At 36.5% G+C, this 15,142-nt stretch overlaps 1 protein-coding gene across 1 annotated transcript in view; it reads right to left on the reverse strand.

The window, feature by feature from the left end:
* The window catches only part of SUPT3H (suppressor of Ty 3 homolog (S. cerevisiae)), a gene marked incomplete at its 3' end in the record, with an annotated part of 38,669 nt that extends 24,307 nt beyond the window's left edge, over window positions 1-14,362 (reverse strand). The window contains 4 exon segments of the mRNA XM_009579229.1: window positions 10,409-10,545; window positions 12,231-12,321; window positions 13,534-13,629; window positions 14,357-14,362. Coding sequence (XP_009577524.1) covers window positions 10,409-10,545; window positions 12,231-12,321; window positions 13,534-13,629; window positions 14,357-14,362 — 330 coding nt within the window.
* Between the last annotated feature and the right edge of the window lie 780 nt (window positions 14,363-15,142).

Here is a 15,142-nt window from a genome sequence, read left to right on the forward strand (position 1 = left end):
TCATGTCTGAGTCTAATGCACAAGGAGAAAGAAATGCTTCAAGAAAATGCAGTACAAGGGGAGGCAACTACCCTGGTTAAGAGTGTCCTACACTCACTTTGATTCCTTGCATGTTAATTTACACGGAAAGCTGATAAAACTAAAATCACATTAACATGCATACTTTGCATTCTTCATTGCACTTGTGTTCTTATTCTTACTCTCAGTACGGTATCTCCTCTAAAAATCTGCCATAGGATCCTATTCTAGGGATAGTCTAAGTGTCAGGTTACAAGTGTAGTCCTATCAGAATGAGCTTTGAAACAAAAAATGCTGGTATTTCTAATATACCTCTTAATTCAATAGGAAGCAATGTGTTTACTATTAGATTATCTTAATGACCTTCACCTTAGGCAACAGATCATTTGGCTTTCCTAATGACTTCTGAACTCTAGTGTGAATGTAGGTGGGAAAGATTGGCCCCTGGTGGCTTTGCAAATGGGAACGAAGAATGACAACACTTGTACTTAGCAACTGGGTAATATGTAATCAAATCTTGTGACATGCTAACTTTCAGACTGGAACTTACTCAAAGGAAGATGACGATACATAGATAGTGACTACTGAGTGAATCAAGTGATTCTCGATTTTTTGCTTAAGTGCCTAAGGTTCACAAAATCCTATCTGAATTCAATCAAATACCACGGGCAATACAGACCAGAAGCTAGCAAAACGACCTCTTTACTTCTGAGGAGAAAAATTGCACTAGTCCTGGCTAATCCTGTGGTCAGAAGGAAAAAGGAAAAACAAAACCCCAAACCAAGAACAAAAGGAGAAAAGCAAAGATCAAATATACGTAAGGAGGGACAGAACAAATCCCCATTTAGCCCAGGCTGCAACAGTAGCTAGCCATGAAGGCTTAGGGAATAGCAGAACTAGAAGACAAGCTTATAATAACTATTTTCCTGAATAATCATACAGCACCCGGTGATCTGTGGCTCAAGCACTTTCCTATCCAAATGCAACATCTTTGTATTCAATAGCCTTCAATAGATTTTTTTTTTCCCCCCATTAAGTTCTGCAATTCAATAGATCTGAGGTCATTTTGGCTATATTTAGCTGGAGTGCAGCCTGAAAATTACTTTCAGTGCTCTTCTATATTGTCTGTACGCTACGAACTGTGGATGGGGAGGCTATGATGACACATAGCTTGCTCACTCTGCTATCAGAGGGTAAATGCCAATCTGAAAGAAAGGGATTCTTATTAATTTTGTAGAAGGTATTTGCAGGGCTAACCCATGAGCCTCATTAAAACTAGGTTTTGGTTCCCGGCCCGAGGCTAATACTGAGAAAGGCATTGTTATTCCCTTAGTGAATATACGGAGTAAGGAGAGGAAAAAAGGGGCTTCTGTACGATACCTGTCATGTCTAGAAATAGCAGATAGATAAACCTTCAGATAAATTAAGCTGGCACTGCTTTAGGTTGAGGCATGAATCAGGCTCCTATGGATGAAGTAGGAAAAAATCCTTTCCTTAATATTGGTTTGTGAATGTTCTCACCTATCTGTTAAATCCAGGACCTTGCCTGTCAAATCTCAGAACCCTCTCTTCTGCAGTAGCTGAAATACAAGAACACCATCAAACCTCCTTCTATTTCATGCCATAGGGAACCTTCCTCTGTTGTATTCGTTAGAAGATTTTATATCTTTCCACAGAAAGCTTTTTGTGATATGAATCCTTAAATGGAAGGAGAGAGAAATTCAGGAGCGCACACGAAGCTTGGTCAAACAGTGGCTGATGACCCAAGGTGTTCCTGCACCACGGAGCTTTGCAGGTGGGCGCGAGAGGAGCTGGTGGTTGTGAAGCTTTCTGCCAAAAATACGGGGTCTCTGTTCTGAGGTTTCAGTCTCACTCTTTGCAATAGTGTCAGAAAATCTCTTCCTTGCAACAGGTGAGAAGTGGGAATGTCATAGAGTAATACCATGTTTGAATTTTTACATAATTTTCATTCGTGTTACAACTCCATGGATTTTTCTTTTGAGTTTTGTCAATCCTGTGCAAAACAGTCTCGAAAATGGTTTACACAAGTGACTAATTCTTTCAGGAAAGCTTGAGGTGTTAAAACTGTTCTCTGTACAGGCCTGGTTAACATCTTACCCTAAGAAATAAACCGTTGCCATTTTTTCTTCATTCAGAAAGGACTTAAATATTAGGCTAATGGAGCTTAAAAGATTAGTAACTTGCTACATAAAGGTTCAAAGACCTGAAAAAATAATTTTTCTCCCCCGCAAAGCATCTGAATTACATCCTCTCTTGTAGAAAAGATTTGCATTATCGCATCTCTACACAACCTCAGAAATACAAATCATCAGCAGCACTGATTTGTTTAATTATTTTAAAGTATGACAGCAATTCAATAACCTACTACCAGTGGAACCTTTGTCAGACTTCAGCATCATTCCTTGTTCCCAATTCTCCCAAGTTTACATAAACAATAACTGTGCTGTGAGCACCAGTATGTGGTGACTAGTATATCTAAGCAACAAACATGTTAAACACAGGATCACAAATAAACACAGTATTAAAACACACTTAGAAGGAGAATGTTTCTTTAGTCTTACATTTGGCTCCTAATCAAATGCTCTGTGGAAACACTGTTTATATGTATGTGTGTCTACATTTATATATATATTATTTATATCTATAATTAAAGTTTCCCTCCAAAAGTTAAGTCAAAACACGGTCATTTAGGCATCAAAAATACAAAATACAACAGCCCAGAATCTTCCTCTTCCTCAGAGAAAGTAAACAGTGGCAAAAAATACTCAAAGAACTAAAAGACAGAAAAGCAAATAACACCTTGTCCTCCCAGCAAAACCGCCTAAATTTGCAGTATGAGCAACATGCACTAAAATGCTCTAAAACCAACAGTATTTTACCAGGACTGAAGACCCAAACAAATAGCACACTTTATGTAACCACAGCAATCAACCCCAATGCAAGAAAACCCTAATAATCTTAGATTTCCAAAAAGTCTATTGATATTACTGGCTATAACAAGAAATCTTTTCCACTTGATAGCTTTTTCCCATTCCGACGAGAATGACACAATATTTACAGACGTATAGGTACTAATGAAAAACTGTTTCTGTTTATTTTCTGTTTACTTTTAACCAATTCAACCATTACCCAAGAGAAATAGTGTCTTCCCAGTATCCCAAACATTCCCAAGCAATGTGTAATCAGAGAAACCATTAATACCAGCAGGCTTATTTTTATACTGAATAATGGTTACAAACACTTTGATGCCCAGACAGCTAATTTACAGTTGAGACGCTACTAGTTGTGCTATCTTTGCACTCATCTGGAAACACTGGAGTGATGCAGGGAAATTAATTCCCTCTATATTTGCATTCCTAACTTCGGTAAGGTATGTCTTGCAACATCAAAAAAAATGTTGCCTAGAGAATAAAGGTTTTTTTCTTGATTGATGTTCCATCTACATTCTTTTTAATCTTTGCATCTATGTATATCAAAAGAAGTAGACAGTATATAGGGAGCTGGTGTTGACCTTATAGTCTATTAGAGATCATCATTACACTCTTTTTTTCATATCTTCAAGGTCCCACTGCATACACAGAACCACCCCGGAGGCACCAGAATTACTTTTCCTAACATCTGATGAATTACACTCAAATGTTACTTAAATGGTGTTGGGTTTTTTTTTTTGGGGGGGGGGGGGGGTGGGGGGAAGCAAGAAAAAAGCATTTTTCTCTCTGATCTAAGAAATGAACTTCCCCCTGGATTGTTTCTCTCTCATTTCTGAGTACAGAAGCTGGTCTAAGTTACTGGGATGTTTAAACTTTTAGGCAGGTACAGTTAAGGGAAATTCAGCCCAACCTATGGTAGCGATGCACTGAGCTCTCAAAGCAGCTTAAGGGGGTGAGAGAAGGAGATCCTGGGTTTTTTTCGTCACTGTCCCGGGAATCTAGTGTCCTTGGGCAGGAACTTTCCCACTCCTATTTGAGTACTTTACTAAGTCATTATAAGTCCCCTTTCAAATTCAAGACAATTTCCCCTTATTTGGCCTGGACACACAGGTGAGGATGATACTGGTTTACACTTAAGGTTGCAATTATTTAGTCCATACATAAATGTATCATAGGACATAAGGTTTTTAATGCTATGGCTTGTCCTTCTGTGTCCCATCACAGGGATCCCTTAACCCATTTTTGACAGCATTGAGTAAAGAATAAGGAACCTTATTTTCTACCCCCTTTTTTTCCAAAACTTAATGACTTAAAATTTAAGGCTGTAACTTGAGTTGCTGGTGTAAATGGCATAATATTAGAAAGCTGCAATTCTATACGTGGACCAGCACAAGATAAACGGATGATAGATCTGTGAGAGTATTTTTAAAGACAGCACAAAAATGCAACAGGGATTACACTCCTATTCTCAAGTGAACCTGAGCAACCATAAGTACTTGTAGGCATATATACTCCATCCCTTTACCAGTTCCCCAAAACTCAAGCCTTTTCCACTTCTAATATTTTGTTTTAGTCTTTCAGCCTCCACTCCCCACATATGGACAGGATAGAAGAAGAATGGTCAACGACAACACAGAGAAATTCCCTGCAGGATAAATACATCCAGAGGAGTCTACAGAGCTGTGTAGCTCACTGTAAAGAAGATACAAACATTTGACCAGCTGAAGAGCTCTATAAACTCCACTGTTTAAACTGCCTGGGTCTCCAGTAAGTACAGTGGGAGATGAGACACGTAACAAAAACCCAAAACAAATTTAAACATTTTCAACCGTAGCCAAATCTTACCCTAAGATGTATTCTTTCATAGGGTGTAGCTGTTAAAATCTAAGAAGGGTTAACACTTATAAACTGTGATTCTAAAAATTAATACACTTTCAGATTTGGGCACAATATAATGAGATACAGAAGTCACCACTCAACTAAATGTAAAGATTCTGTCCCAAAATGTACCTTCTGTTGACAAGAACCTGAAATCAGTAAGAAAGTTAAAAATAATTCTTTCTGAAGAAACAGAAGAATAACTTTATCATAAAAATTATATAGCAAAAAAGATGTGCCCTGAGAAACAATGCCCTCATGCTTAGTAACATAAAACTTTTTAGTTTGTCTTCCGGCATGCAGTTTCTATTAAGTATGTGTTGTCTGTACTACAGCACTAAGCTTTCCATATGGGCTTTAAATCAAATTCCAGTTTGTTATTGATACACCCGCATGAACAGATACTCCCTAAAGAGTAATGACCCCACACAGCACTTACATTGGCATAATTTTCGCCAGTGAAATGAGCACAGTAGTACTAAAAGGCCTCAGAGCTGTTTCTAAATTATTTCCTGCTTATTTTCTTTATACATCTTTTCCAAATTAGTACAATGAATTTGAGTACTTGAACACCATCTTTCGCATCCTCCCTTAACAGAAGAGCTCATAAGTTTTTTCCTGAATTATCTCACCAAATTGTAGCTGTCTCAACTAAAAGACGCCAGGTCCATGCCCTAGCTCCAAGGGCAGTCAGCATGGAGCAACCTGTGCCCGTGTTCCTGCTCTCCAAGCCTCCCAAAGAGAGTGGCCACATCCAAACCATGCCATGGAGAGAACTCCTGGTCCAGGCTGACTCCCAAACTGTGCCCAGAAATTGTTTGGGACAACCTACTCCGGTCAAAGCATGACTACACAGAAGTTTTAATAGAGATGATCATATTCCAGTAGGAAGGAATCTTCTTGGTCACTGTCTAATTTACTGCTATAGACACAACTAAATGCCGGGTCTACCTTATTTCTATGATTGAAACAGAGTGGACTTCCAGAGCATGATTTTCTGTACCCCATAGTGCATTTACCTGTGTTTAGCTGTCTTGTTCAGACACAAATTAAATGTATCTGAACACAGGCAAAATTAAATGGGAGCAATTTAACCTCATGTGAACAAAAGATATATTCCAAACACATCTACACTTTATTGCAATCTACTCTATTTTGCACAGGGCCCAATGCATTTTTGTGAGCTTTGTACAGATTTCCCACTAACAGAAGCATACTAACAAGCAGTACACGAAAAATCACATCCACAATGAACTTCCTAGAACAATGATATGTACCTGTAGTTTTTAAATACCTAATGTAATTCGTAGGACAATACACCTTAAAGAACCACAAGCTTCTGCCAATCTGTTTTGTAGGCACGTAAATTATTTTTAACATTTTGCTGGCCTCTAGCCTGTTTTCAAGGTAGGGTGTTCTTCTAGGGAAGTTATTTTCCCTCCACTGTTTATTCAAACTTGCAATGTACCATAATGCAAAGCATTATGGTAGCTACTGCAACTGAATTATTGCCATATAACATCTGAGTGTCAGAAACATATCCCTAAACTAGCAGTCAGAGTGACACATGAATGGTGTTTCTCTTAATCCTAGGGGAACAAAAGTGAAACAGAGCATTCACAGCCTGATGCTCTATGCGTTCCTTCGTATATCAGTTCAAATATCTGATGGGAAGACTTCTTCCTGGTGGGGGAGGTATTTGAACTGTAAAACAAATGATAAAAAAAGGATAGTTACAGAATGAGAGAGAAGTCAGCTTTGCAATGACGTTGTCTGAAGTTTTAAAATAGCTGTACTTGATTTTAATAACAAGACATGGAGAATTTGATAGTGGTTCTCATACAAAAATTTAGCAGAACTGGAGTTACCATTCACAAAATCACAGCCAAACCTGCAGCTAGTTTTACTATGGACAGGCCACCTGAGAGGTTCAGAGTAGCGACATAAGGACACAAACACCCAAAAGTGCATCTCTACTCAAACTACAAAATAAGGAAAAATGCAAAGATTTTAAATGAGCATGCACCTTCTTCCCACACCAATTCAGCCACATCTCACAGGAATCCTAACTCTCCCCTCTAAATGATTTTTAAGAGACAGAGGAAAGCAAAATTGCAATCCCCTTGCAAGGTTTTATTTCTCGTAAATTCTGTCATACAACAGGCAACAGAAGGGAAATGGAATTCCCGAGCACCACCAGCTCTGGTTATTCCAATAAAAAAGGGGTGTTAGGTAGATCACCGTTACATGTGTTGTTCTCGAGAGACTGTCACCTGTTATGAAGACAACTTCTATGATCTGGATAGCTCTCCTTCATGTGCACAGTTCAATTACAACTATGAACGAGAATAGTTTATTCCATCTATAACTGTTCTTACTCCAAGGAGCAGCGTTTCACTGGTGTTTTACTGCTACCTTAGGAGGGCAAAATACTAACTGTTATGAAGTGAGACAGAGGGGCTATTCCAGTTTTTATTTTGTTTTGATTTTGCCAATACAGTTGGCCGGTTTGCTACTCTTTATTGCTATTATTGAAATTTTTATAATAAATCATCTAATCACAATGTATCGATAACATCATCTTGTATTATGACAAAGTAATGTGAATTTTGTTCTTAATTTCTGCCCTGTATTTTAAGAGTATTCCACTTTCCTTTCCATATTGCTATTATTACTGTTTTAGAGATAGTCCCTTTGCTTCAAATTGAAACCACAGGGTACATCAATAAGTTCTATATACAATCCTAGAAGAATGTCCTTTCTTTTTAATGTGACAGTGTCAGTGGGTGGTTTTTAGTCAAAAGTGTAGAATTGTTTGTTCACCTTTAGTAATGTTTGAAAGTGGCTTGGAGCTTTGCTTACTCCTCCGTGGTACAAATACAGAATAGACCTCATAGAACAGCAAGCGATCTTATGAAGTCTTAGCTCTAATTTTATAAAGTTTTTTAAAAGAAGTGAGTATAAACAATATTTGCTTTTTGTATCATAACTGAAACCATACTGCTAAACAATCATATCCTGTTTAGCCCATAATGACATCAGAAATATATGTTTATCATCTGCTCTGGACAACTTAGCATGATTTTGGCCCAAGGCAAAGTGGAACTGAAATTATTTACAGTTGTCCAAACCAAGATAACCACACATTTCTGAGGTAATTGATACCTAAAAGGAACACTGCCTTTAGATCACAGTTCATGATTTAAGTATACTAATTCCTTAAAGAACGCTGTTAGAATTTTTAAAGTGTCTATTGGATTTCCTCCAAAACTTAGCATGGATTAAACAATCTACTGCACAAAGAAAACGTGATACATGAGATTAGCCCATCCACTAACAACTCTTCCTTTAGGAATGGATCACATTTCCTACTATCTTTGATTCCTTTCCACCTACCTCAAAGTGACAACAAAATCCCAAACGAAACAAAGCCAAAAATATGTTAAACATTTCGAATAGCATGACTCAAGCAATCTTTCATGTTTTGTCATTAGTTTAAAAAACTAATAAGAAAGAAAATACGTGGTACTGACCTCATACCTGTACATAATTCATGGATCTATTCTAAAATAAGTAGATCTTGATTTTTCTTTTTTTTTTTTTTTAACATGGAAACAGATCAAGAGTTCACAAAATGTAATAAAGTAGAGCAATAGAGAGAAGAATTACTTTTTATACATATATATATACACACACTCTCTACAGTTCATGAATTATAGTCTAGTGAGAAAAAACAAAACATGTAGTCAGATGAAAGATAAATATTTGATTACAGGAATACATTCATTGACAGACAAGCATACAGTCAAATTTGTCCTTGTCTAGGACAGGGAACTTCATACTTCTAGCAGCTTGTGTAGTTCTTTAGACCAAAAAAATATTATACTGGAATGACAGAAGAGAATCTAAAGTCAAGCACACAACCCATTCATTCAGAACAGTGCTGTTATGTATTTTTGTGCGTACAAGCTCAAAGGATTTGCCTGCCTTTTTGCAAAACATAACATTTTGCATAAATAAATAAGTAAAAAAGCAAAGCAAAGAACAGAAACCATCAGTTTCCAAAACACAAACAGTGGGTGGGAACAATTGTTCAACAACACTGATTCTCAGATGGGGAGAAATGGGACTTGTTACTAGCCAAATTCTTAGGAGAAGGAATTCTTCATTAGATTTTGAGTAATTGTAATGGGGAGAAGGAAGGGGAAACAGGATTGGGGAAGTCCCAGTTCCAAAAAGGGGCTCCATTAAGAAGAAAAAATGAGACTTACAACTAGGGTAGGATATAAATCCGGTTATTTCTCAGAATTTTCCATGAAATTCTGAAAGTGAAATGAGGCCCTAATAGTCAAATATCAAATACACAAATACACATCAACCACCTCAGCATAGAAAAGAAAATCAAACCAAAGTAACCAGCTTCTACCGCTGAAAGGGTATAAAAAGCACTCTAAAAATAGCAAGTTTCCAACAGCCACATATACTCTACTACTGACTAAAAAGGATGGAAATTGGCCCAAACACTAGCGTGGAATTGTGAGCGTGCTCCTGGCACAGTTTTGCCCTTGACATCCAGTTGCCCACATAAGACATGAGGAGGAATTGGGCACAAACAGGGGCCATGGACTGTTCTCCACATTCGTTACCAAAAAGGCAGGGTAGTCCTGTCCACCTACAGAAAATTTAGCCATAGGGACCCAAGCCGGGCCATGTCACCTGCCTTCAGGGCCAGAGAACTGGCCCTGGCCTAGTTTATTAATTAGTACGGATACAGCCTTTGGCTCTTATATATACTTCCAAGTAAATGACATTTAAGAAGACGCTTACTGATAGAGAGGACATAGGGTTGATAAGATCTATAAGGTGTACTTGCTACGATGTAGTATCATGTGCCAATATAGTCAAAGCTCAGTGAAAGCAAGTAAAACTGGTATCAAAACCAACTGGTATCAAAACAATTGTTCCACAGACTTCCATGCTAACACAGCTATACTGCTTCTTGATCCCACCTAGCTTTTTGAGAGTGATATGGTACTGCATTCTGTAATGTAGACATAATTTTTCATAAGTAAATAGATAAGAAAATAGGACTTGAAAGCAGGATGGAGAGAAGAGCACATACTGAAGCATGTTTGCACAGAATATTTTAATTTTATCTGTAAACTGTGTTATATGAAAAGTCCTCCAATGCTATTGAAACAATTTTCTAATGAGAGGAATAATGAAAAAGAAAAAAATTGTTGTGAAAAATGCGTGTGAAATGTTTATAAATAGAATCTGCTTTCTACAGGAAGGAAATACAAATACACAGCGGACAGAAAGACCCATAACTACCCTTTCATAATCTTCCTTCTCAGCATGCTCGCTTAGATATCAGGAAACATTTGAGGGAATAGGAAAAATATGGAAATAGGATTCCTTTAGACCATCTGGGCAAAATGAAAAAACATGTAACAATTATATAATATGCGGTATGAAAAAGGCATCAGACCAGCATGATGTATGAAATATTTCACAGTTTTCTCCGCTGGAGCTGGGTATCAGTAAAAGAAAAGAATTACCTCCATTCGCTCTTGCTTGACATCATCAATCTCATCATCTTCAAACATGGCTAAGAGCTCTCCAGTCTGGTCAATGGAGTTGAGAAACTCTTGAGCAAGCTTCTGCCGTTTGTTGGTGTTATTACTGTTGAATTTGTCTTCACAAAGCAAAGAACAACAAACTTAAGTTATCTGGCTTCTCCAAACACCAATAGGTGTCCCTAGGAGGGACATGTTTTAGAAGCAGATGCACTGTGCAGAAAAGGCCAGTTCTTACTGTCCTCCTCATACAAGTTGTGCTACCTGGCCAAAGTGATGTCACTGCTGTGCTGCAGTAGCACTGTAGTAAAAAATCACCTCTAGTGTTTTCTAGTATAACCTAGTGTTTTTTCGTAATCTAGAGAAACCTAGTCTACTGCTCGTATGTCATTATTTCTCACTGAAGGATCCACAGTGGACAGAGCTTTGAAGAAACCACCCTTCTTTGGTTGTACAAAAAACTCACTTGTACAACAGAGTATATAGAGGAAATGCTCTTCCCTGAAAGCACGCAGAACATCCTCGTTACCTACAGCCTAAAGCAAACCATAACACAAACACTAAGATGCAGCTCCACAGGTGATGGACCACTGCTCTACAGTAAAACCTAGAGAACCCTGGCAAGGTGATCTCTGTTGTTCTAAACAGAATAGCAGCTATAAAGACATTAGCTTCACAAAACAAAATTAATGGCTTCAATTACCAAAGCCTGCCAGAAAATGTAACCTTTAATCCCCAGATGAACTGTGTTTAGGAAGCAATTCATGAGCATCTAAATGGCTTACAAAAATTGTTTATTTGTTTTAAATAGTGACACAGACTTAAGTATGAAAAAACCAAAGCTGTCAGGTAGGAAGCTTTATTGCCAGATTGTTTGCACGAAACAATATACTTTCACGTGTGGTGAAAATAAAATGCCACAGGCAAATTAAATCTCAAATGAGTTGATAAAAACTTATCCACAGATTGACTAAGTCAAAGCAAGAAGTACAATGTTTACCTAACATCAATGTGGATGCTCAGAAGAACCAAACACAAGAAATTCATTGTAAGGGGAAAAAGAAAAAATAAAAGGCTCTGAGAAAGGAAATAAGTTAAATACAAAAAGTTGTGTATGGACATTGCTAGATGTTATAAAAGTATGGCAAGCTTTAGATTTGCTATGATAAGTTTTAACTTAACTTTTTACGAAGGAAATGCTAATTCTTCTATTAATATAAATCAACAAAACTTTATACCAGCAAATTATATGGCATAAATTAATGTATTTTTAATTCAAAGAACCTTTCCTTTAAATCCATTGGTTATAAAATCTGTGACTTGCTCATGGAATGGGGAAACAAAAGTGTGTCCCATTCTTTAAATTACAGATTCAAAGTATAAAATGTTAAACCATACTGAAAACAAGCCCAGGTCATATACTAGTATTCAATGACTTAAGATCATGGGGTTTTTTAGTAAAACATGTCAAAACCCTTTGATAATAATTTAACAAATATCCATTCAATTGCACGCGGTAGCTGCTGCATTTAAATTACACATGCTGAAATCAATTAGCCCTTTAATCAGCACCAGTTTCTTACTTCAACAGAGTTCTGACATTAAGCACTTATCATTTGGATGGTAGATGCAAATACTTACTTTTGAAGTATTTCAAATGGAAAAGCAGAGATTTTAAACCAAATTACTCTGAAGACAATATTTTTGTGTCTTTAACTGTTAAGCAAGACATTAATACTCTGCATTGAGCTGAGCATTTCTAAAATATCAAGTCTCCCCCAAATTAAGTAATTTTTTTTTCTACCTTCAAGGAGGTCATCTTCTTCTATTCCTTTGACAATTTTAGATTTGTAGTCTCGAAAAAACATGTATTTAAGTAGCCTTCTAAGCTTCTTCTAAGAGAAAAAAATACATTTATATTAATTAGTATTACATAGAGTAATTTTTTATTTAGACTAACTTTGTAACACACAAACACACAAATGTGTAATACATTACTCAATAAATATAATTTTTTAAATGTTCATAATTTTTGATTTTGCAGAAAATCCATACATAGAAAGTACATCAAAGTCAGTAGCAAATCCACATTAAATATTATTTATTTGAGCTCCTTGGTACTTTGCTTGCCAACTTTGAGAGAGAAATGGGTTTGACTTTCAGAAAGCAGAAATTCAGAAATCAGGCTTCTTTAGGGCACTCCAAAATCTTTGCTTAGTTTGGAAATTCACACCTACTAATGCACATTTTCATGAAGTTTGACATACATATTGACCACTGTTTTCAGTATAGCCTTATGGATCATATCAGATAAAGAAACTGCAATTGATTTTCACGTGTTAGTGTTTTTTAATTTTGGTATGGTTTTGGTCACTAGGTTTCACCTATCAAACGAGGAAAGAAAAACAAAGGGGAGAGAAAAGAGGGTGGGAAAAGGGGGAACTAAGGAAGAAAAGGAGATAAAGGAAGAATAAATAATATTGATAAAAATAGTTGATAATAACTTTTTCACAATTTTGAAATTTGAAGAATGAAAATGAATTTAATCTTCATATGGATTTTTTTTTTTTTTTTTTACATTATTGACCTGTTCTACTTATTATCCAGAAAAAGCAAGACCATCCCTAAATTTGGAGATTTTGGTGAGATAAAGTACAGTAAAAATATTGTAAAGGAAAAATCAAGACAGGATTTACTGACAGCCTAGATGACAAAAATGTAATGGTTGCACTATCAAATGTCACATCTACACCCTGCATAACTAGGAGGAAATTAGAATGATTGATTTTTAACAAAAGGGATATAAAGGATAACGATCAATATTTATGCCTGTATTAAGAAAGTGTTTTGAGCTCTAAGGTACAGTACCCACCCTAAAGCTAGTGAAAAAATCTATTTATAATTTAAGTTACTGAAAAAAATGAGAATTAATTAAAATGTTACGCAATTATTGTACTGTGCACAATACAATACAACTGCAGAGCAGCTATACTTTTAAATAAAGCTATTCATGATGATGGATTCCTTTCACATAGGTTAAGCAAACACTTTAAAACATGATAAGCAGCTTACTATGTAAAGTAAGAAAATTCTGGTTTATTACTTACCTTATCTTTGCGCATTAGGAACAGGAGATCTTCAGCAGAGATGACTCGAGCTCCTCTCAGCTGAGAAACTTCAGCTGCTTGCTGCAACTAAAATAAATTAATAAATTAGGACAGCTGTTTCTGTGTTATAGAATTTATTCACTAGGGTTTGTTTTAAATAAGTTCAGATAATATTTTGCATGGTAGTGCATAGAAAAATACAAGCTATGCACTAAAACACAAGCTGGAACTCTCAAAGGTGTCACTCATTCGGCTCTTGTTAGCCAAGAAGTGAATAACAATTTTATGAAAAGACTGAAAGACTTTTGACAAATCTCAAGCAAAAGCTTTTTTGTTTATATTTAAAATAATTGCTTTTAAAAAGCGCTACATCCTTTTTTTTTTTTCTTGCAGCACATTAGCCCAGAAAATGAACATATAATTCTCTCAGGCAATGTAAAAATGCCAAATTCTTGCCATAGCACTTTATCTGCAACTATGGAAGGGTGGCTGATCCCTCTCACAATTTTTTAGAATAACAAATATTAATTTTAAACAGCTTACCTAAGTATTTTTTGAAAGAAACTCTACCCCTACTTGACTTATCATTAGTACAAACCAGACTCACATGAAGAACATTTTTAGGCATACTCTTACTTCATTTGAGAGAAAGAAAATAAATTGATAGGAAACACCGACTCTATTAATAAAGTAATTGGAAAAACCTTAGTGAGCAGACCAGGCCATTCAGATATGAAAGAGATAAAGATGGGATTGAGCAATGAATGGCACAAAAATTGATAGGAGGTGGCCAAAGGATTGTGAAGCAAAGAACTGTCCTCACCTCCATCGCAACAGTGCCTCTAAAGGCCCCAAACTCCTCAAATTGTGCTGTAAAGAGCAAAAATCTCCTTGTAAGGGATTAAGCATGTCAGCCTTGGATTCACCTTCAGTAGGTACAGGAAATCGGGCTAGTTTATACACAAATAGATCATATCAAAACCAGTACAAGATTAGAAACCGAACTTGTGCAAGCTGATGCTTACCAAACTACTGGGCTAAGGAGGTCCAACACAAATGCACAAGAGAAGTCTACGGGATTTGCTCCTTTCACCTCGCTAGCCTTTGGTTCTGGCATAAGTTGCTATTGTAGAGTAGGTGGGATAGAAAGGATGCTTCACAGCATGGAATACACCTTATCCTCTAAATTCAAAACCGTTGTTCAAAAGGCAAGATTTAATCATAGTTTCTTTGCTCTTATCCTTGTTAACCAACTGATGGATGAACTGACGGTGAGCACAGTACAAAAGTTATCAAAAGGGGAGATACCTTAAAAAATTATTGATATTAAAACTCATACACACCTGTAACATGATCAATAAACAGCAATTTAATTTATTTTCAAATACCTCTATATTCTTCTTTCAGAAATGCTTTAATGCACCTGAAAATAATTTAAAGAAATCCTATCCTTCATACTCACACTAGCAATGGTTTCACTCAGTATCACTGGCTGAATAAGTATATTCTTAATCTGAGCTCCCATGCTGCTATGACTTGAAATAGGCCTATTCAGAAGTTAAAAAGATCAACAAAAACAGTAGCTGTTTCTAATATCCAAAGGGGGGGG

This window comes from Fulmarus glacialis, unplaced genomic scaffold (assembly GCF_000690835.1).
Source record: "Fulmarus glacialis isolate BGI_N327 unplaced genomic scaffold, ASM69083v1 scaffold7326, whole genome shotgun sequence".
In the NCBI taxonomy this organism is placed as follows: Eukaryota; Metazoa; Chordata; class Aves; order Procellariiformes; family Procellariidae; genus Fulmarus; species Fulmarus glacialis.